The 22,743-nt window shown below is 34.7% G+C and overlaps 12 protein-coding genes and 1 non-coding gene across 13 annotated transcripts; 6 read left to right on the top strand and 7 right to left on the bottom strand.

The window, feature by feature from the left end:
- Positions 1 to 293: 293 nt before the first annotated feature.
- Positions 294 to 1,100, bottom strand: DPM1 (dolichyl-phosphate beta-D-mannosyltransferase; the record flags this gene model as incomplete). The annotated part of the gene is made up of 1 exon (XM_003687215.1): positions 294 to 1,100. One exon carries the CDS (start codon positions 1,098 to 1,100, stop codon positions 294 to 296), a length of 807 nt encoding a protein of 268 aa, XP_003687263.1.
- Positions 1,101 to 1,604: 504 nt separating this feature from the next.
- SMX3 (mRNA splicing protein SMX3) lies at positions 1,605 to 1,996 on the bottom strand (the record flags this gene model as incomplete). Its single annotated transcript, XM_003687214.1, has 2 exons — positions 1,605 to 1,853; positions 1,988 to 1,996. The coding sequence occupies 2 exons, from the start codon at positions 1,994 to 1,996 to the stop codon at positions 1,605 to 1,607; spliced, it is 258 nt and encodes an 85-aa protein (XP_003687262.1).
- Positions 1,997 to 2,514: 518 nt separating this feature from the next.
- SEC23 (GTPase-activating protein SEC23) lies at positions 2,515 to 5,013 on the top strand (the record flags this gene model as incomplete). The annotated part of the gene is made up of 1 exon (XM_003687213.1): positions 2,515 to 5,013. One exon carries the CDS (start codon positions 2,515 to 2,517, stop codon positions 5,011 to 5,013), a length of 2,499 nt encoding a protein of 832 aa, XP_003687261.1.
- Positions 5,014 to 5,754: 741 nt separating this feature from the next.
- On the top strand, positions 5,755 to 7,701 carry HDA3 (Hda3p; the record flags this gene model as incomplete). The annotated part of the gene is made up of 1 exon (XM_003687212.1): positions 5,755 to 7,701. The coding sequence occupies one exon, from the start codon at positions 5,755 to 5,757 to the stop codon at positions 7,699 to 7,701; it is 1,947 nt and encodes a 648-aa protein (XP_003687260.1).
- A 96-nt stretch (positions 7,702 to 7,797) lies between these two features.
- On the bottom strand, positions 7,798 to 9,231 carry PRP4 (U4/U6-U5 snRNP complex subunit PRP4; the record flags this gene model as incomplete). Its single annotated transcript, XM_003687211.1, has 1 exon — positions 7,798 to 9,231. One exon carries the CDS (start codon positions 9,229 to 9,231, stop codon positions 7,798 to 7,800), a length of 1,434 nt encoding a protein of 477 aa, XP_003687259.1.
- A 310-nt stretch (positions 9,232 to 9,541) lies between these two features.
- Positions 9,542 to 10,516, top strand: BET2 (Rab geranylgeranyltransferase BET2; the record flags this gene model as incomplete). Its single annotated transcript, XM_003687210.1, has 1 exon — positions 9,542 to 10,516. The coding sequence occupies one exon, from the start codon at positions 9,542 to 9,544 to the stop codon at positions 10,514 to 10,516; it is 975 nt and encodes a 324-aa protein (XP_003687258.1).
- Positions 10,517 to 10,639: 123 nt separating this feature from the next.
- DPB2 (DNA polymerase epsilon noncatalytic subunit) lies at positions 10,640 to 12,925 on the bottom strand (the record flags this gene model as incomplete). The annotated part of the gene is made up of 1 exon (XM_003687209.1): positions 10,640 to 12,925. The coding sequence occupies one exon, from the start codon at positions 12,923 to 12,925 to the stop codon at positions 10,640 to 10,642; it is 2,286 nt and encodes a 761-aa protein (XP_003687257.1).
- A 640-nt stretch (positions 12,926 to 13,565) lies between these two features.
- CSA1 (Csa1p) lies at positions 13,566 to 14,759 on the top strand (the record flags this gene model as incomplete). Its single annotated transcript, XM_003687208.1, has 1 exon — positions 13,566 to 14,759. The coding sequence occupies one exon, from the start codon at positions 13,566 to 13,568 to the stop codon at positions 14,757 to 14,759; it is 1,194 nt and encodes a 397-aa protein (XP_003687256.1).
- Positions 14,760 to 15,440: 681 nt separating this feature from the next.
- Positions 15,441 to 16,739, top strand: VPS4 (AAA family ATPase VPS4; the record flags this gene model as incomplete). The annotated part of the gene is made up of 1 exon (XM_003687207.1): positions 15,441 to 16,739. The coding sequence occupies one exon, from the start codon at positions 15,441 to 15,443 to the stop codon at positions 16,737 to 16,739; it is 1,299 nt and encodes a 432-aa protein (XP_003687255.1).
- A 273-nt stretch (positions 16,740 to 17,012) lies between these two features.
- TPHA0I03190 (pyridoxal 5'-phosphate synthase) lies at positions 17,013 to 17,609 on the bottom strand (the record flags this gene model as incomplete). The annotated part of the gene is made up of 1 exon (XM_003687206.1): positions 17,013 to 17,609. The coding sequence occupies one exon, from the start codon at positions 17,607 to 17,609 to the stop codon at positions 17,013 to 17,015; it is 597 nt and encodes a 198-aa protein (XP_003687254.1).
- Positions 17,610 to 18,492: 883 nt separating this feature from the next.
- BSP1 (Bsp1p) lies at positions 18,493 to 20,916 on the bottom strand (the record flags this gene model as incomplete). Its single annotated transcript, XM_003687205.1, has 1 exon — positions 18,493 to 20,916. One exon carries the CDS (start codon positions 20,914 to 20,916, stop codon positions 18,493 to 18,495), a length of 2,424 nt encoding a protein of 807 aa, XP_003687253.1.
- A 344-nt stretch (positions 20,917 to 21,260) lies between these two features.
- On the bottom strand, positions 21,261 to 21,749 carry TPHA0I03170 (uncharacterized protein; the record flags this gene model as incomplete). The annotated part of the gene is made up of 3 exons (XM_003687204.1): positions 21,261 to 21,369; positions 21,487 to 21,617; positions 21,732 to 21,749. 3 exons carry the CDS (start codon positions 21,747 to 21,749, stop codon positions 21,261 to 21,263), a joined length of 258 nt encoding a protein of 85 aa, XP_003687252.1.
- Positions 21,750 to 22,658: 909 nt separating this feature from the next.
- On the top strand, positions 22,659 to 22,732 carry TPHA0Itrna1I. Its single transcript has one exon. It is a non-coding gene; the product is annotated as a tRNA-Ile (tRNA).
- The last annotated feature ends 11 nt before the right edge of the window (positions 22,733 to 22,743 follow it).

Here is a 22,743-nt window from a genome sequence, read left to right as displayed (position 1 = left end):
GATATATAATATGCACTTGTATATATGTGTGTGTATGTATATGTATATCTCTGCCTGTATGTGTTTTGTGATGTGTTTACGTCAGTGATCAGACAACACAGCGGAACAAGTTCGTGTGGGTGGGGCGGTCGATGCAACGATGGTGGCCAGGTTAACATGCATAGATGCACCCATGTACAACATATACATGTGTGTTTTTCGAATGGATTATCTTGAATACATTTGTTATATATTGGACATTTTATATCGACTATATCTTTATATTTGTTTATTATTGTTTGGTCTAATCAAATTTAGAGAACTAGAGATGAGAACTTCTTAAGGACGTATAGACAAAGGATGGTCCAAACAGCGATGAAAATGATCAAATTGTTGGCACCAAACTTGAAGATATATAATTCTTTCAATTGTTCCAAATACTGGATGATGACCTTACCGCTTAGCTTGGATTCACCTTCAGTTCTAACACCGAATTGGAATGGGACTTCACCGATAGCCAATCTTGGGTCTTCGGGTAGTGGCAGTTTAGCTAATAGTTCCAAAGCAATCTTGAAACCTTGCTTGTTGATGTCATCCATCTTTGCCATCGTCAAGTATTTCTTTTGTAAACCGAAGAAACCACTCATTGGGTCACTTGCGACAGTCAAAGGCTTTGCCATGGCTCTAGCGGTGGAAGAAATGACTCTTCTGTATAGAGGCCAGTCCTTGTCGATACCAACACCTGGAGCGTATCTAGTACCAAGCACGAAAGCATGGGACTTTAAACTTTGGAACAATTGTGGGACTGATTCTGGAGGATGTTGCAAGTCTGCGTCCATACAGATCAAGTACTCACCTTTGGCTTCCATGAAACCTTTCAAGACAGCACTAGAAAGACCTCTTTCGTCGGTTCTGACAATGATTCTGACGTTTGGGTAACCATTGTTGTTCAATTTCTCAACTTCTTCAACTGATCCATCATTCGAATTGTCATCGACAAATATAAGTTCAGTAGTCTTGGAACCTTCGTTCCCTAGAGCGGCAAATAACCTAGTGGTCAATGGCTTGATGTTTAGCTTTTCATGGTATGCTGGAACAATAACAGATTGGCTGATAGACATTATCTTTCGAGTAGTATCTGGTGTATTTTATTTTTCAATGATATCAGATGGTTATTTCTAGCTTCTGCCTAACAAGACAAGAACAAATCAAACAAAAAAAGCAGTGACGGATAACCTTGATGGAATTGTTTAAATAGATGCTAATGTGTCAACTGCAATTGCAAGAATCAAACTTTTGCACAATAAATTTATTCCATCTATCGTTGTTAATGAATGGTACTGAACGTTTAACACGTATTACAATTAAAATGAAAAATATTTCTATTGAGCACTCGGCTGGTTACCCAGCCGAGTGCTTCTACCTAAAGGGTATTTAACGTATAGAGTACACAGTATCCAGGTTGGTTTGGGGAGGGAGGTGTGCTGGGGCAACTTACGACCACTTAGAACAGAGCAGCAAGATCGTAACTCGACACAATGCCGTTTTCTGGATTTCCGTTTACTGGAGCGAGTTGTCTCACCAAACGTTCGTTGGCACCAGCCCAGTCGGACCGTTTCCTGCCATTATTCCAGATGCTCGCCAACGTACAAGACGTTGTTACATCTTATGAATATATCACCGATGGTTCCCTTTGAGACGCCATCGATGACCTCCTCTGCTGCATCCAATTGCAGATTGAAGTAGTTATCAAGAGACTTCAACGTCCCGATATACTCGGTCTTGTTGAACTTCAACTTGACGACGATCTTCTTGCCAATCAGGTCTCTTAAAAACGGTTTAGGATTCACAGGCTGCAGAGATGCATTCACTAGCTGACCTCTCGTAAAGTAGCACACGGGGAAGGGGCTGGTAAAGACATGTTAGTAATTCGACGATATAGAAAGACACAATAAACGGCTCCTTCACCAGCAAAGGCCGGGGAGCACCGGACGTGCGTGGTACATACCTCAGACATGATTTCGACGTGGACGTTCCAGAGCGAGACTACAACTGCATGGAGACCGAGATCTCTACTACTACTTGAACGCATCTGTTTAGAAATACCACGACGTATTAGACAACAGTCCAAACGGTTCCAAAAGATCTTTAAAGTGGACAACTCTTCTTCTCGCTTTTCGATTTGCGTTGCTCGTAATCAGCGTTAGACGGTTGCGATGGGGTATGTTTGCTGTAAGAGTGTGTGCATGCACACATGTATGCCTGTGTGTATCTACGAGACTCCGGGGTCTGGGGTGTAGGGTGTCATCTTGTACTGGGCATGGTCAACGGTAGTGGAACAATGCCAGCTGCTACAGTGGCCATCCCACCGCAATGAAACCAGCCACCGCCGGGTAATCGCTAGTCCCTGCCAGATCCGAACTGCTTTCGCTGTTCGAAAATGTTGAGCGACTGAAAAAAATATTGAGCAGGAGACAAGGTCGAGAAACTGGAAAATGCAAATTCTATGTTTATATATATATATATATATGATATATGAGTGTATGTAATTGGATATGTTTGGCTATGAATGGAGTGGTTGTTCTGGGTTGGCAGCGACATCTACACACGCACTGTGTACGAAGATCTGAAACAGCAGCACATACTAGCATGGACTTCGAGACTAACGAGGATATAAACGGGATTAGGTTTTCTTGGAACGTGTTTCCGAACGACAAGATCGATTCTGCCAAGAACGTGGTTCCTTTGGGGTGCATGTACACTCCTTTGAAAGAGTTCGACAATGACAACGAGGACGCGGTGGTCATTGATGCGGACGGCACCGTCATGAACAAGAAGATTTTGAACTATAATCCGGTTTACTGTACGCAGCCACAGTGTAAGGCCATCTTGAATCCATACTGTATCATAGATCCGAGAAACAACTCGTGGATCTGTCCTATTTGTAGCTCGAGAAACCATTTGCCATCGCAATACTCGAACATGAGCCAAGAAAACATGCCCATTGAGTTGCAATACACCAGCGTCGAATACATCACTAATAAACCAATTCAAATTCCGCCGATTTTTTTCTTAGTGGTTGACATCACTACTGAAGATGAGAATCTTGATGCATTGAAGGAATACTTGATCTCGTCGTTGTCATTGATGCCTCCTAATGCATTGATTGGATTGATCACTTACGGTACCGTCATCAGATTGCATGACTTATCGTGTACTACCATTGACAGATGTAACGTCTTCAAAGGTGACAGAGAATATAAGTTAGAAAACTTAATTGAAATGTTAACTGGTCAAAAACCAACAAATTTGAACACTGCGAACAACAGCAGTAATGTCAACTCTCAAAATCAAGCAAATCCGGTTCAAATATCTCCTTTCTCACTGAATAGATTCTTCTTGCCATTGGAACAAATTGAATTCAAATTGACACAATTTTTTGAAAACTTGACTCATGATCAATGGGCAGTCCCAACTGGCCATAGACCATTAAGAGCCACCGGACAAGCTTTGAACATAGCTTCCTTGGTATTACAAGGTTGTTACAGACATTCTGCCGCTAGGATTATTTTGTTTTCTTCTGGTCCATGTACACTTGGTCCAGGTTTAATTGTTTCATCTGAATTGAAGGATCCTTTGAGATCTCATCATGATATCGATTCCGACCGTGCTTCTCATTATAAGAAAGCAACAAACTTTTATAATCAAATTGCAGACAGAGTAGCAGATAATGATCACACTGTTGATATTTTTGCCGGTTCGTACGATCAAATCGGTATGTCAGAAATGAAAAAATTAACAGACAAAACTGGTGGTATTTTGTTATTAACTGATGCTTTCATGACATCAATCTTTAAGCAATCTTACTTAAGAATGTTTGCTAAGGATGATGAAGGTTATTTAAGAATGGCTTTTAACGGTAAATTAACTGTTAAGACCTCAAAAGATTTGAAAATTCAAGGTTTAATTGGTCACGCTTCAACTGCTAAGAAAAATGAATCAGCTAATATTAGTGATTCAAAGATCGGTCTATCTGGAACTAATACTTGGAAAATGTCTACCTTATCTCCAAAACATTCGTATGCGATCTATTTTGAGATTGCTCAATCTAACAAGAAGAAAAGCGGAGATGCTACTGCTAATCAAATGAACCAAATGAATCAACAACAACCAACGTTAGCTTACACTCAGTTCATCACTACTTATCAACATTCTTCAGGTACAAACCGTATCAGAGTCACTACTGTTGCTAACCAATTACTTCCATTAGGTTCTCCTGGCATTATTGCCTCTTTCGATCAAGAAGCTGCAGCTGTATTGATTGCTAGAATGGCTGTCGATAAGGCAGAAAATGATTCTAAGACTGATATCATTAGATGGATTGATAATTCATTAATTAAATTGGCCCAAAGATATGCAAACTACAATAAAGATGATCCAATGTCTTTCAGATTATCACCAAATTTTTCATTGTATCCACAATTTATGTACTACTTAAGAAGATCTCAATTTTTAAGTGTATTTAACAATTCTCCGGATGAAACTGCATTTTATAGACACATATTCATTAGAGAAGACACTACAAACTCTTTGATTATGATTCAACCAACTTTAACATCATTCTCAATGGAAGAAGAGCCTCGACCTGTTTTATTAGATTCTGTTTCTGTAAAACCAAATACCATATTGTTGCTGGACACTTTCTTTTACATTCTGGTGTATCATGGTGAACAAATTGCACAATGGAGAAAAGCAGGCTATCAAGATGATCCACAGTATGCTGATTTCAAAGGTCTTTTGGAAGAACCAAAATTGGAAGCTGCTGAATTATTAGTAGACAGATTCCCGTTGCCAAGATTTATCGATACAGAAGCTGGCGGATCCCAAGCCAGATTCTTGTTATCCAAATTGAATCCTTCTGATAGCTATCAAGATGTGACACACGGTGGTGCCACTGTTGTCTTAACAGATGATGTATCCTTACAAAACTTCATGAGCCATTTGCAATCAGTTGCTGTAACAAGCAAAAAATAAATCATTGAAAGACATTATCGAAAATAGAAATTCAACTTTTTTATATATCAACTATTTAAATATCATCTTGTCATCTAAAGTCTGGCATGAATATACAAAATGTACAATAAACAATACTTTCCTATACCAAAATTCACGAAACCTGAATTTCAACTAGAATTCTCGATAAAATAAAGTTGAAAAAGGCTATTAATTTTAATCATTTTAAAATTATAAGCCCAATTTCAAAATTGGTGTATGGAATCGATTTGTTTTGGTGAGATTTGTGGAATATTAAGCTAACCTTTGCGCGAAGTATTTCAATTTATATATTTGAAATGTCTTAACATATTGGAAACTTTAAAACTTCTTATAAGTACGTTTTTTTGAAAAATGCACTATACTGAAAAATTGAAACATATAATAATATTAACATATAATATATGAATATTTCATTTGTATATAACTGGAAAATAATGTATTGTCAAATAGGTTTTATTAAAAGTCAGCATTAGATTAAAATACATTTAATCAATTGTTTCTTTTAAGTGTTTAATTGATTGATAATTTGCAGAAGCTAATAAATTACCATTAAATAGTTTTGAACTTTACCGGAGTTTTGAATTATAGCAAGCCGTCATCGATTGTTAAAGTACAGTAAAGGTTGCTAACATACATTAAGATAATACTGGATTGATAAATCAAGGTTATTACAATAGATCCTATAGCTTTTTTTGACTAAAGTATCTCAATCATTTACTAATGGATTTGTTAAAAATTTTAGATACCAAACCAGTTCCTGAAATTGTGAATAAAAATTTCTTGTCAATTTCAGGAAACACCTCTGGAGACTACTGGCTCCCAACCCCAATGACTCTCTATCAAAAAGAGCTGACAGACCAAATTGTCTCGTTGCATTATTCAGATATATTGAGATATTTCGAAACTGACGACTTTGAAGAAGATGTAGTGATGAAATCATTAGAGACAATGTGTTTCAATAGTCAGCTTGTTGCTACTCATCCATTTTTACTTATTGATCATAATATGCCGAAATCACTAATAACCAAGGAGGTTTCTGCACATTTAGCTGAAACTAGTGGTAAATTCAATGTATTGAAAGATCTTGTAAATATATTGCATGAATATGAGACTGACATCGCTCTAATTTGCAGATCCGGCAGGACTATGAATTTGATTGAAGCACTATTGTTGGGCAATAAGGTGAACATTAAGAGATATGATGGTAATTCATTAAAGACAAAACAGAAATCCAGAAACTTCTCTAGAACTTTTCATTTATTTCCGTCCACTGATTTAAATTTCAAGAAATATCCAATTTTGATTAAAGAACAATTTAATATGGTCATTGCTTTAGATTCAAGTGTCGATACAAACTCTTCAGGAATTGACTATATTATTAGACATGGCAGGAATAGCACCAGCATCCCTGAAAAAGCCCCAGTTATAAGATTAATATCAGTCAACACATTTGACCACTGTAATTTGTATTTTAGCCAGATAATGAAGAAAGGAAGTAGAGAATTTTTAACTTACGTCACAGCAGCAGTTGTGGTCTTGAGAGATAGAGTGGGTGTTCTTCCACCAGATTTAAGACCCGTCTATTCTCACAAATTAAAATATCTAATAGATTGGTTAGAGGACTCTTCTTTGCCATGGCCATTACCTGATATATATCCGATTAAAAAATATACCCCTATGGATGTTGAAAGATCTTTATTGTTAGAAGTTCATTATAACCAATACGATGATTCCTTAGAATCTGCATTCACTAATAATAAAAAAAGAGGGTTTTCCTCAGTTGATAGAGATTCACAAAAAGATTTTGATATAAAGACATTTTATAATAAAAAGAGGGTACAAAATGATTACTCCACTAATCCGTTAAAACAAGATATGTCTCAATTGACAGGTATCACAACAAGTAATAATGTTCATGGTATTGATTACCATTTATCTAGTGGTATTTTGACGTATAAATTGATTCAATATATCAATGAATATTATGTGGATATAACTCTACTAAATGCAGAATTAAAAGATTTTGAAGAAACCAAACCAATACAGGAAAAACATAAAGAATATCTTGATAAAGACAGCAATGATGTTGGTGCTAAACTGAGGGAATTGAATGAGAAAAATAGCAGTGATCTTGAGAAGGCTGCCAAATTCGAAAATGAAAATAAAAAACTATATGAAGATATAGAAAGGCTAGAAAATAGTATAGAAAGCAGTTTAGAGATAATCTCATCTAAGTCAGAAACTTTAAGGTCAATGAAAGATTCATTTATAAAATATCACAAGCTACAGGAGGACCTTATTGATGCAAAAAGAATGCAAGACTCAAAAGAAGCTGAAAATAAATATATGCATAACGAGATATCGAGAGCCGAAGTCTCTATTAAAGAAAATGAAGAAGAAATAACAAAGATAATCTCTGATTCTGATGTTCTAAGAAATAATTTAAAGAATAATATGGAGAAATTTAAAGAGAAGAAAGTTGCAGTTGATGAACGAATTGCTGATTTAAAAGTTTCATTAAAAAAATCAGAAGACTTGAAGGAAGAACTTCAAGCAAAGCTAATTCGATCCGTTGAGAAGTTAAACAATTTACCTACACCTAGAGTACGGGCAACGAATAGTTCATCTACATCTGCTGGAAGAAAATATAAAAGTCGTAAGAAATAGATGGAATTAATTAATATCTAACCTCATTTAAAGAATATGTATCTAAAAAGTTATGTTTGAAAATTCTATAAAATATATAATAAAAAATAGATGCAATTATATGTTATCATTATCCCAAATTTTTACAGTTCTGTCCCATCCACTGGATACGATCAAGTTTGATATTGGTGAAGTGTCAAGTGTTAATATTTTCTCAGTATGTCCTTCCAAAGTCGCTACAGATTCATATGTCTTAGAATCATGTATTTTTATAAGTTTGTCATATCCAGCAGAAAATACGAAACCACCGTTGTTTTTTTCATATTGAACACTTGTGACTAGATTCTTATGAGCAAATATTGAGGCACAGTTTGACTCTTTATTCCTTAGATCCCAGATCTTTATGGTACCATCTCCACTTCCCGTAGCAAGTTGGTAACCGTTTGGTGCCCAATCCAATGAATATATAGGTTTTGCATGTCCAATTAAATTCATTATATTTTTACCTGACCTTAAATCCCAAATCATTCCTATTGAATCAAATCCTGCAGTAGCTGTTAGAGAACCATCTGTATGAAATGCTAGACTAAAAATCTCTTTACTATGACCTTCTTGTAACAATATTTCTTTTTTCTTTTCGATGTCCCAAAGCCTCCAAGTATTATCGAAAGATGAACTGCCGAGATACTTCCCCAGTGGATGTAATTTAACATCTGACACTCTTCCTTGGTGTCCTTTTAATGTGTCAATTGAGGTCAAGTCATTCTTTTCGTAACCAAACACTTTCACCAAACAATCTTCTCCACCAGTAAAAAGATAAGCTTCATCATTAGACCATTCAATTCCACCAATCTTACCCACATGCGCAGCTTGAAAATGTGTTTTTCTTTCCAAATTCATATTATCTACTATTGAAATTGCACCATCCCAACTACCTGACGCAAGCAATTTACTTTGAGGAGCAAGTTTGACCACTGATACAGGCCTTTCTGCTATAACTTGAGATCCTGTTAATTCATATCGTTTCAATCCTGTTTTTAAGTTTCTTTTTGAAGCTAAAACATTTTTCCAATTAAAGTTATTTGCTAATTCTTTCTCTAGTTTAATTCTCTTCATGGAATTTGTTATCGAATATTGAAGAATCAATTTCCTCGCTTTTATCAGATCATCATCAGCAACAGTATAAAATTCTTCTTCTTCTTCTTCATCGCCATCATCATCACTCAAAGTATTATTTGCGTTAGTTGTATCTAATTCCTTCATATGCCCCTCAAACTTCTTGAACAATGTCAAATCATCGGATATAATTCCAATTAATCTCTCTCTTCTAAGTCTAGCATTTTCATTTGGTAATGTTCCCTCAACACCTAATCTTTTTAATATTTCCATAATTTGTATATCATCAGTTGGTATGTCAAAAATTCTACCATGTCTTTGAATTTTTATTTTACTTAGCTTGTCATTTATGCTTGTTTTATCTTGATTTGATATTGGGATGTGGTCCAAATCAATTTCTAAATCTTCCAATAGAATACCTTTCTTCTCTTCCATATTTTCTTTGCACAGGGTTATTTCTATAACTTATTGGTTCATCACTTATTTTAACACCGTTGTTAATTCAGAATGTATCATTATCAGTTAATTCTATAGAATCTGTCAACACTTTTTATGTATATTAATTAAATAGGTATCCATCAAAAGTTTCGATGCTTTTCAAATTTACGCTTTTTGAAGTTCCACAACTTAAAAATACTGATAAAATGGTTCAGTTAATCATAAAAGTAAATATTATTCTACCAATTATAAATAATTGTCTTAGTAAAGGTACCATCAACTTGGCTAAGATAGATATCCATAAGCAATGCCATCAGAATTAAAATTACATAAAGAAAAACATATCCAATATATTGACTCCCTAGATAAGAAACAGTCCGATTTTGAATATTGGTTAAGTGAGCACCTAAGATTGAACGGTGTTTATTGGGGGTTGACTGCTCTATCTCTTTTAAATGCCAAGGATACATTTAAAAGGGAAGATGTTATTAAATTTGTTTTAAGCTGTTTTGATGACCAGTACGGTGGTTTTGCTCCATTCCCAAAACATGATGGACATTTACTTTCAACTTTATCAGGTCTTCAAATTCTTGCTACATACAATTCGTTAGATGCGTTGACAGTAATAAGACGAGAAAAATGTATTAAATTCATCAAAGGCAATCAACTTCCTGATGGTTCTTTCCAAGGTGATAGATTTGGAGAAGTCGATACAAGGTTTTCATACAATGCATTGAGTTCATTATCTATACTAGGGGAGCTAAGCTCTGATGTAGTAGATCCTGCTGTTGATTTCATTTTAAAATGTTATAATTTTGATGGTGGGTTTGGATCGTGCCCAGGTGCTGAAAGTCATTCAGCTCAAGTTTTTACCTGCCTTGGGGCCCTGGCAATTGTCAATAAATTAGATCGTCTAAGCGACCATCAAATAGAGGAAATTGGGTGGTGGTTATGTGAAAGACAACTACCGGAAGGTGGATTAAATGGGAGACCAAGTAAATTACCAGATGTTTGTTACAGTTGGTGGGTTTTGTCTTCTCTTGCAGTGATCAAAAAATTGGATTGGATAAATTATGAGAAATTAAGAAATTTTATTCTGCAATCGCAAGATGAAGTTAAAGGTGGAATTAGTGATAGACCCGACAATGAAGTAGATGTCTTTCATACTGTATTTGGGTTAGCTGGTTTAAGTTTGATGGGCTTCGATGATCTTGTCCCAATAGATCCAGCATATTGCATGCCTTGCAGTGTCACGAAAGAGTTTAAAGTGTACCCATATTAGCTGTTCTTGAATCAAATTCTTACGAACAACTAATGATATATATATATATATAGTATAACATATTATAATTCATAAAAACATGCATTAATTCAATTTTTTTTACCAATTTATATCGTAATCTATCTAGAAATACAATTCTTCCTCTTGAACCTTCTTCAATGATGGTGTATAAGCTAGGAATCTTGCACGATTGTTACTTATAAACTTTCCTGGATTGAAAGCTTTACAACCGTTATATGTAAGTTCAAATTGTGGTGCAGTTTGATCACATAGTATTAGTGTTGATGGAATCGGGTATAATGTTAAAGAGTGGTCTAAACCCCATGCTATTGGTCTAATATCAGGTGTGAACGGTGATAAATGACCTTGATCTAAAATAGTTTTTACAATTTTCCTAGATTCATGTACCCTGGCTGGTAGCTTGTTTGGGTCTATGGACAAGGACTTCATCGGAATATCATCATCATCCAGTAATTGTGATTTTTCATTGTCTTTTTTTAATTGCTTATTAATACCTTCTTTTTCCTCTACTGTTCGAAATTGAACGCTATTTCTTTTAAATCTTCCACAAATATTATCTCTCATTATAACGATTTCTTGAGACAGGTATGCAATTCTTGTTGGATTTGATCCCCAAATTACATGTCTACATATTCTGTTTATTCTTGTAGTAAAGTGATTTGGAATTGGCTTTTGAGGCCATAAACCTGTTGAACCTAAAGTTACCATGGAACTCCAGGGATCATTAACACCAGGGATAAAAAGGAAAGTTGAATAATTAATCAAATCTTCGAATTCAGATAATAATGATGCTAGACTATCAAAATTATTTTTGTATTGAGTGCTGATGCTCATGCTTTTACTATTTGTGGATGCATGCACCGGTGTGCTTGAGAAAGAACCTTGTAAAATAATCATAATAGGTGGATCTTCGTTAAGTTTTGAAAAAACTTTTCTCAATGCAGATAGTGTCTGTAATTCATTTAAGAACATATCACCCCCCATGATAGCGAACCTATGATCTGTAAAATCTTTTTCCAAATAATGTAGTCTGATTTTTAAATCGTCATCCAGTTTTGCAATATAATTCGGAGTAGAAATTCCATGAATACCTAATAAATCGATGTTACCAATTGCTTCCAATGTAACATCTCTTCTTTCACAAGGAGGGTGTGTCATAGATGTAACGTGAAATGTATTTGTTGCTGAATAATATATACCTTCAGTTAATACGATTGCACCCGGCACATAGTATAAACCGGCTGTAGGAAGTGTTTGCGATAGATCAACTTCAATATCACCAGAGGGGTCTTCTAAACACCAATTCCCCTTGGCGTTTACTCGAAGCATACCTAAAATCAAGAAATTTTGGCCGTTTCTACCAAGTAATGTTTTGATTGGAGTTAGGGACATGTTAGATATTAGTTCCGATTTATCATTATTTTGTAAGGCATTTTTCATATTTACCATTGAGGATAAAGGATTGAAAGAATCATTATTTTGGAAAGCTTCATTTCTCATTATTCTATCTCTAAGTAGGTAGTATCTTGTTGAAAAGATTGCTAATTTTGATTGAATATCCGGTAATTGTAGTTTTAAATTTGAATTATTTATTATCTCTGAGTTGTGATTTGAATGTGGTTTTTTAAAACTCGGTTTGAATATGAATTGCAACTTTCTTGGGTTATATGAGAAGTTTTGTTGTTCATCTACATTAATAATTTTAAAATAATCTCTCCAGTTTAGTTGCTCCATTTCATCCTCAGTCACCTCTTCCGCTTCGATTTGTTCAATGGGTTCAATTTGAGGGATTGAATAATTTGAAATAGGGTCCACATCAGTGATATCTTGAACTTCTTCTTCTTTTATTACAATTCCATCTGACGTTTCGATTCCATCTGACATTTCAATTCCCGTACCATTGTTAGACAGAGAAGTGTGCTCACTAATTATTTCAATCCCATCATCCATTGGGATATCTTCCGAATCTGTTTCTTGCTTTGTTACTTCCACATTCTTTTGTTGAAGAACATTTTTCAACAAAAAATTATCCAAAGTTTTTGCCTTCTTCGGTTCTTGTGCAGGCCCCAGATCAGGCTCATCTCTAACTTTTATCCTACTTTTACTTCTTTCTTTAATCTCAGAGATTACACTTTTTGTACCAGTAGAGTCAATGAACAAACCTCGTTCTTGTTGCTTCCAGACGGTAGCGAATTGCTCTAAAAAAAGGACAGTTTCCGAACTTTTCTTCCACTCCATTCCAAAAGCGTTTCCAATAAACTCTGCTAACTCTGCCAACCCATCAGATTTGATATTCAGTCCAAACTTCTTGGATAGCACACGGTATGCCAACGGTCTCAACAACGGAGGCTGGATCTTCACTGGTAACACATTCCCAGAACTAAACATGATGACTCTTGGCGATTTGTTGGCTATTGCAATTGGCACAATACAGAACCGTCATGCACATTCATACACTTATACTTTTATACTTTTATCTATATCGAGTTCTCGAATCTTGTACAGATGGGGGGATGGCATCGAAACGCGTAAACCATTGCATGTACTATAAAGGTTACAGCACTCACGTGCAGTGCACGTGACTAACGCGTTACTGCACGTGACCGTTATAATTCAATAGTCGGGTAACCCCACTTTACAGAATTTGAGAACTGGCGTTTGTGGTTAGAAACGCCTGTATCACCGTACTTAATCGTGTAATTTTTTACATCAAAAATTTAAAAAATGTCCTCAAAAAATCACGAAATCACGAATTTTAAAAGTTGGAGAAAAGCTACCAATGAGTAAAGTATACAAAAGTAACTATTTTAATGATAGTTGCTATATGGTAGCAAGGTCCAATTGGTTTATTAGAGGTTGGTTGTGATTGCATCTTGGCATACAAACTTTATATCGATTGGGATTTTTTAGTGAACTGTTGAGAAACCAAAAAATAATATAATAGAAATTATATTTTTTTTGACTGTAACACTATTTTAAGGTTATTTACCTGAGGCAAGAACATAACAACAGTAAGGAACCTATAGGGATGTTAGAATCAGTACAGGGGATGGCTCGTGGGTTTTTTGGGCAAGATTCAGAAGATAGAACACCGGTAGATGGTCGCAAGCATGAATACGGTGATTTGGAATATATGAAGGCACAAAGACGTAAAAGAATGGCTGATAGATCAAGTTCAGCGAGGGCACATTTGATGAGAGAAGTGAACGGCAATGAAAGTGGTGAGGTGTTATTGAACACAGTGAGAAATCGTAATAGGGGAGGAGTGAAAAAATCTGTTAATGGCGAAAGGAGAAAAGGGAGAATGTATCAAGAGAAAGTTGAAAGGGAGATGCTTGCAGGGAGAATTGCTCGCAACCAAAGAAATCCTGGGACTTTAACGAAAATTTTAAGTGCAATTAAGACCATTTTTTCACCAGAAGCAGAGAATATGGGCAGAATGAAAAGAGTATCAGAAAGTTTGGATCAACTATTACCAGAGAGTAATAGAATTTCGGATTCTGCAAGATGTTCGCAAATGGAAGAGAGAAGAAGAATGAGAGAAAGAATCGGTAGGAGTGAAGCTTTTAAAAGAAAATTATTGGAGAAAAGGAATGATGAAGCGTTACTTGATCAATTAAAGAGAGGTAGACCATCGTATAGACAAAATGATGATATTGATAGAGAGAATGAAACTATAGACGCGGAATTTAGTAGTGATGCAAAGAATGATATATCAAGAAGAGACTATAATAGGAAAGTTAAATCTAGAAATTTAAATATTGTTGATGATCAAGTCTTTCTGCTGCAAAAAAAAGTTGATAGTTTAGAGAGCAAATTGAATATAGTGGAGAAAGAACTGTACTTGTCCAAGAAGAAACTTAAATTTGCTAAGGAGAAAAATAGTCTATTAGAATCATTGTTAGATGATGCAAATATCGATAGTGAGTACGTCAAATCTAGAAGAGATATCAAAAACCTGCAAAAAGAAAATTTAATTCCAGAGGCTGACTTGCCTCCATCTCCAAGGAGAACAGTAAACCCGTTGTTTACGTCGAGTCCCATGAGAAAAGTCAGTGGGAGTACAAAAAAGAACGAAGAAGAAGTAGGTAAACCGACAACCTCAGAATTTTACAACAAATATCCTAAAATACCGGAGACAGAAAAACTCAAACAAGACATTAGAGAAAGATCTTTGTCTCCAATAAATATCGATTATTCAAAATATTCATCACCTCGGTAACCACCATCACATGAATCAAGAGACTCTTAAAGGAGATCTTACTCAAAGACAAAGATAATGGAACATCTCTGAGCGGAATCAAAGCCTCGAACACTCTTTTAGTACTGCAAAAGAGGTGAATTGGATACGAATAACGTATTGACATAAATAATGAACCATTCAATGGTGACTTATAATCTAAATTGAATCACTACTGGTGTAAATGTGGTTCTAATATGAAGTTATATCGTATCTACCAACGTTGTTTAAGATAGAAACTGTTGCGCGCCGGCCGGGTTATCGTCACGCCCGAATCCTGCCCGCTTTAACCTTCAATCCCTTTTTCAATCAAATGAAATTTTTCGTTAAGAAGTCAGAGGATGTTCTTAAAATGATAGTAATAATCTTATGAAATAATATATATATTACTTGATTCTTTGCGATTAAAGGATTGATTAGATACTTATATAAGTCGAGGGTGTCACAGCAGTACTAGATTTGAGTTTATTTTACGTACTTTTGGTTGTTCCAAAATAAATATACATTGTTTTTTAGTTGGAATAAACTACTATATCTATTGTGATCTGTTTCCAATAAAAGAGCGTTAAGGATTAGGATAAAGGAATCTCAATATTAAAATACTAGTCTATTATATACTGAATTTGGTTTGTTGGTTTAATTTTTTGATTATATTGATTCATTATGAGTACTGGTGATTTTTTATCTAAAGGTATAGATCTAATACAAACTGCTGTGAATTATGATACCGCTACGCAGTATGCAGAAGCATACACCGCGTATTATAATGGTTTGGATTATTTGATGCTGGCATTGAAGTATGAAAAGAATCCAAAATCAAAAGAATTGATAAGGGCAAAATTTACAGAATACTTAAATAGAGCAGAACAACTGAAAGAACATTTAGAAAAAGAAGAAGAGAATAAAAAAAATGGCACTTCAAATTCAACAAGTGGTGCTCAGAAATCAGCTAATAATAAAGATTCAAATGATGAAGATGCTGAAGATAAGAAGCTGAAAGGTGCGTTGTCCGGAGCTATTTTGACAGAAAAGCCAAATGTGAAATGGGAAGACATTGCTGGTTTAGAAGGTGCAAAAGAAGCTTTGAAAGAAGCAGTTATTCTACCTGTCAAATTCCCACATTTATTTACTGGCAATCGTAAACCAACTTCGGGTATACTATTATATGGTCCTCCAGGTACAGGTAAGTCATATTTGGCCAAAGCTGTAGCAACAGAGGCAAACTCTACATTTTTCAGTATTAGTTCTAGTGACTTGGTTTCTAAATGGATGGGTGAATCTGAAAGATTAGTCAAACAGTTATTTAACATGGCCAGAGAAAACAAGCCATCTATTATATTTATAGATGAAGTGGACGCATTGACAGGCCAAAGAGGCGATGGTGAGAGTGAGGCCAGTAGAAGAATCAAAACTGAATTGTTGGTACAGATGAATGGTGTTGGTAATGACTCGCAAGGTGTTCTCGTATTAGGTGCAACTAATATTCCATGGCAACTTGATAGTGCCATTAGAAGAAGATTTGAAAAAAGAATTTACATACCACTTCCCGATCTAGCAGCTAGAACAAAAATGTTTGAAATTAATGTCGCTGATACACCTTGTGTTTTATCAAAGGAGGATTATAGAAGTTTAGGCCAGATGACTGAAGGTTATTCAGGTAGTGATATTGCAGTGGCTGTAAAAGATGCCTTGATGGAACCAATTAGAAAGATACAAAGTGCTACTCATTTTAAAGATGTATCAGAAGATGATCAAAAAAAACTGTGGACGCCTTGTTCCCCAGGGGCTCCAAATGCCACTGAAATGAGTTGGGTAGATATTGAGGCTAAAGAATTAAAAGAACCTGTATTAACCATAACAGATTTCCTAAAGGCTATAAAAACAAATAGACCAACAGTTAATGAAGAAGATCTTAAAAGGCAAGAAGAATTCACAAGTGACTTTGGTCAAGAAGGTAATTAGGTGGAGAATCATAACATTTCTATAAAAATTGTTACCTAATTATTATGCATTGATAATTCTTGAATATACCATAACTTATAGATAGAAGTGTTGAAAGAGATATAAACACTCTTTGAACTCTGACATGTATCGATATTTTTATTTTCATATGATAGTAATAATAATAATAATAATAATAATAATAGATAATTAATTCTATGTAGATTTGCAGAATAAAAATAAAGTAAGTTATATTTTACCTTCAATTGTTCACATCACAGTTAGGTATTCATATCAAGTGTATATTTTGGTATTATTTGAAGTATCAGTTACTTTGCAGCTTTCGATTTTCACTTTCACTACCACAGTTTCCTCACCCAATATAAATGCAGATGCATCAGGGTTTACCTTCAACAATAACTTTTTGTAATGAGATTCTTCTTCAGAATCTTGAGATACGATATATGCATGGCCAATGATGGTTGCACTCATCTCATTTAGTTCAGCTTGGTTAAGTTCTTGTAGAAGATTTAACAATTTGCTAGGAGGTGCAGACTCCACAATACCACTAGCCCCTGGTTCTGGTGTGTTAGTTTGGGAGAGACTTTTCTTTTTAATGGATAGGTTGTTAGCTGTCACCCAATCATGAAATAACAGAGCGACCACAGGGTTTGCTTCCATGTTGTGATATTTTTCTGTATTTTGAGGGGTTGCAAAAATAATATAATCATATATGTCAGCAGGTCGAAATAACTTATCTTGTGGGACATATATGTAATTCATTAAAGAAATTGATGGTACACATTCTGTTGATGAGGTAGCTAGATGAAGATATTTCGACTTTTTGATCAAATTAAGCAAATGATCTGGAAAATTAGCAGTACATGACATTTTAGAAACTTTAAGTTTTGTTCCTGAAAACTCTTTATTAAAAAGAAAAAGTAAATTAAAGGTTTCAGATAGATGTATGGATTGAAACTACTAGTAGAAAGAACTACTATCTTGTCCCTGGACTATATATATTATTATATACACACTAAATAGAATTTGTCATATTCATTACAATAAACCTTAAAAAAATATCACGGATAAATTCTGTAACCTCACAAACCTTAAAACATCGACGAATTGGGAAGCGCAAGTTAGTTCGTAACATATATAAGTTGACGATGCACAGTGGCCTACCATAAATATGTACTGGTGTGTTGATGAAAAAAAAACATTCCCCTTTCAGAACTGAGTTTTATATCAGAATTAATTGACATCAAGTTAGTTTAAGATGACTTGAGGTTATTTATCTCAAATCGATACAGTTTGATCCATACTTATTCCTCTGTTATAGAAAAACATATCCTGATTAGTTCCAGTAACATTGCTGATGACACAGAATTTATATTTAGAAGTTGTAACCTTTTCACTTATGAAACACTTGGTTCATTTTAATCCATTTGATGTGACAACTGAAAAAGGTGTTGATAATACAACCGTTTTTTCTAAAGCTGCTGGCCATCCAAAAACCAAACTATCTGATAAAATAAACACAAAATAGTTCTCTCTAACGAAAACATCATCCCAGATTTACAGTTCAGGTTATTTTCTAAACTTTACTAACCCAAGACAGAGATAAGATGCAACTAGAAAATGACTATTTTAAGTCTACTATAATATTGTTTTACAAACTTATAAAGATAAAGACCTGTTTATCAGCAAGCTCAACTTAGAGATTTTGGTAATTTTCTTTTAGGACCTTTGGCTCTTGACTTGTTTATGTGATTCAATGATGTTGAGCTGCTATTACTACTTTTGGATTTGTCAGATAATATGCTGTCTGTTTTCTTTTATCAAGAAGGGTAAATGAGTTTGTTGAAATGTCAGAATTGGTCGATGATCTAGACACAGGATTTTTTACATATGGATTCGGTGTCTGTAGAATTGCCTCCAACTTTTCAGCTGGCGTCAATTCCTTTCTAACAGGGGGTGTTAGTGGTGGTCTCTTCTTGCCTATTTCACCACCAACGATTTTATCCTTGCTAGAAGCTTCCCTAATAGTTTTAGATTTAGCGAGGGCTTCTGGCATTGAAATCTTTCTTTGAGGAACTAAAGGAGCAGTCTTAGCTTTTGCCAGTGATTTATGTTTTAGTAATGCTTCTGGGATTTGATTATTGTTATCATTATTAGTCTTTACTATATTTACTGATGTTTTCTTTAAGCTGACCTTGTTTATTTCAACGTTTTCTTCTATTTGTATCTTTTCCTGCTTGGTCGCTTTTAATTCAGGTAATTCAATATCAAGCTTTTTTGGTGGAATAACAGGCTTTGGTTTTTGTACTGGTTTCAATTTTAAATCTGCAAATGGTTGTTTCTTTTTTGGCACATCTGGTGCTTGTTTTGAAATTGCTTTCAGTTTTACTTTCGGAAATGCAATATCAGGACTCTTGTTGGGAACATCAGGCTTTTGTTGCTGAAGTTTTTTCAACCCATCTAATGAGGTATCTAACGCTTTTTTCTTGGGCGGAAGATCAGGCTTATCTTTAGTCTCTGCATTGTTATTTAGATCATTTTCAGGATTCGAGCTTTTGTCACTTTTGGTTGAAATAATACCGTTACACTTAGGAGGAACTTCCGGTTTCAAACGCTTGATCTCATCAGTAGGAGTTTTGTTAGATTTTAAAGCTGATCCAATAAAACCATTTGATTTTTCTTTATCTGAGGGTACCTTATATGAAGCTGATATTTTTTTCTTTTCCGGAACAGGTGGTCCTCTATTTTGTGCTGAATCCAAATAATCTAGTGAGGATGCCTTAGAAGTTGAAATTAAGCTCTTGTCAGAGGTAGACGAACTTGCTTTAGTCAGTTTGTTAGTTTCTAACGATTCCATATAAGATTTTGGCTGGGCCATTGATCTGGAACTGGGTGGTGGAGGTTTTGGTTTATTAGCAATAGCCTTTGTTTTTTCAGTTTTGTCGAATTCGACCTTTTCTACAGATTCTTTTGAAGTATTTTTGGAGCTGCTAAATGGCTTAGTTTCGCGATTCACAACAGGCTTAGCATCATATTTAGGTTTAGAGCTTCTATCTATAACGGGTATATATGAATCTTGAGAATTAATATTTTCAATTCTATCCCTACGTCTTTCCTCTACATCATCTCGTTTTTGGGCGTGATCCCTTATTTGATTTGATTCAACCTCCCCAGACACATTTTTGATATCGCTTCTGTTATTTATTATTTTTCTTTGAGGTTTAATAGGCAATGGTGGTGGTCTTTCCTCATCTTCAACTTTACTCCCATCTTGACTCAATTTATATCTTCTCCTTGGTAGCGATGGCGGCGCTTCTACCTCTACATTATCATCAGCTTCCAGTTCATTTCTCATGGATCTATATCTGTGACTACTTTCATTACTTTTGTGAGTTCTATGAGTATAGTCATGAATTCTCCGAGAATAGTCATGGCTTCTATGAGAATGATCATGATTTCTGTGAGTGTGTTCCTTACTTCTATGAGGATGTTCATAACCTCTACGATCTCTATGAGACTCTTTGATCTCATTTGGATCATCACGAAGATGTCTCGGTTTACCTCTGCTTGGAATAGTAAAATCCTCTTTGACCTTTTCTTTTTTATTGGTACTTTCGTTATTTTTCTGGTCCTTTAATTGTTGAAGAAGTGCATACTCCTCTTCGGAAATAAGGAATTTCTTATTCTGGTTAGTAATAGTTTCATCTTTCTGATTATTAGGCTTCTTTGGTGAGGACGGATTTGACGGCGATAAGTTCACGCTGTATTCAGATATATAATCGACCTCAAGCGTAGAATCTTGATCATCAGGTCCATCAATAATCGCCTTGTAAGAATCTGTTTCTTTGTAAGAACCATCCAGTATCCCTTTAGCAACCCGTAAGCTTTCCTCCTTATCAGAAGTGCTCAAATGAAATGGTTTCTTACCGACAATTGGTGGCTTTTTTGCAGTAGTTGTTTTTCTCCCTTGGCCATTTTGTCTCCTCTGGTCTATATCCTCTACGTTTTTTAAAAAACTATCTAAATCCTTATCTTCTCTAACCATGGTATACTTTGAGTCACTGACCCTCGAATAAGCTAACTGTTTCTTTGGTAGATATATAACCAAATATCCAACTTCCTTCTTGTAATAATAGTTTATATAATATATTATAATATTTAATGTTAAACTAAACATTCACGGTTTTCATTAAAAACAAGCGAGTGAAAAATTCATTGCAATATGTTATGAAAGTATTATATCGAACAATAACGAGCGGATATCATTCAACAATTAGATGTGATTTGTTTTACATAAATAATCAAATAAAATCGTATGAGATAAATTTTATTATAATGATTTAAGAAGACAAGAAAACTGTGGTTAGTTTTTGCTCTTCATTTAGATATATTATTGCTTATAAAAATGTAGGCACACGTCCAAACAGGATGTCCTTTTGACAGCCTCTTGAAATGTATACGGCAATCATGGCCTTATACATGATGGTTTAATATTCGGAAATGGGTATTACTGTTATAACACTAACGTAATTCAATTGATGGTTTTCTCTTTATTAAGTATATTTGGAAACCACAAAATACGAAAAACCCTAAATATACTAATGCAGCTAGATAAACGGTATGAGCAACGCTGTAAGTTAAAATTGATAATTCATAATTCAATGTGAACAGTAAACCATGAATAGTATAAATATGTTAGTAAAAAGAGCATAATCGAAACTGATTTAGAAATGCCATCGATACATACGCAGGACCATCTTCTGGGTCATTAATTGAACCAACAAAAGATTCATGATTTGTCTTAAACAGATGCGCTATAACGGATAGTATAACAACACCAAATGCAGAAAGAACGGTACAAAACCAAGCACTACCACCCTAATATAAAAATACGATAATCACTCCCAATAAGTAATTCATTATATGTTAGTATATTTTGCAATCCATAAATTGTAAAAAACCTTATTATCAAAAAGCTTGACTCAAACATACTGAAACAATAGGTTGCATCTTATTATTAAAACTTGTATAATTATGGTCTATTCTTACTGTATTAGAAAATGGATTGAAGTATGGAGTACATGTAATAACATTAATCAATATATCTATAATTTATTTTGTATCAGTTGTTCTTATAATGTTCTTTGAATCTTGAGTTTGGTATGTTTCGAATTTCGCAACCACTCTCAGCAACCATATCACGTGACAAGTGTCAGATAAAAGTGACAGTAATAAAACGGATGAAACATTCTTTTATGTCGATTGGTTAAGTGCTATAAGGCAGCATTTACGTGCTCAATAGTTGTATTCATTGCTTTAATATATTAAAATGTAGTTAAATTATATACTATATATTCAGATTAATCTCTCTGGTCTCTTGGACCTGGATCCATGAATTGTTAACTACTGATTACAGGGGTTTATATATACATAATATTTCAATCTACTGTTCTATTCAACAAGACATCGTCGTAGCATTGTGCAAGTAAGGAAGTCTGATGGTTCTTCAGTACTGTTTATGAATTAGAAATTCTGCTATTACATTCTCGTAGGCACTATTCTTTCAGGTTTACAACAATAATCTCCTAAACAGGTAATATCTGGTATCGTATATTCACTTATACGTCCAGTGTCATTTCAAACAATAACTTATATATTAAGAGGACATCTAACTCTATATATAATTGTTTAAATATACTAATAAAAGACCAATCGATTAGTTAACTATTACGAAGATGGACTACTCGGAAGCAACTAAAGTGGCTAATGACACTAACTTAGACGTTGGTTCTAACCAACATAAGCTTGTTTCTCCACAGTTATAGTAATATCAACAAATTATACAAGCACCCGTCTCAAGATACACTTTATATTAAGCAATAGTAATCCCAATAGTTTTACACCAATCACATAATATATGGTCCCTTGGCCCAGTTGGTTAAGGCATCGTGCTAATAACGCGGGGATCAGCGGTTCGATCCCGCTAGGGACCAATTTTTTTCAA

Source organism: Tetrapisispora phaffii, chromosome 9 (genome assembly GCF_000236905.1).
Source record: "Tetrapisispora phaffii CBS 4417 chromosome 9, complete genome".
NCBI lineage: Eukaryota > Fungi > Ascomycota > Saccharomycetes > Saccharomycetales > Saccharomycetaceae > Tetrapisispora > Tetrapisispora phaffii.
The sequence above is the reverse complement of the archived record's forward strand: the minus strand, read 5'-3'. Positions and strand labels throughout refer to the sequence as shown.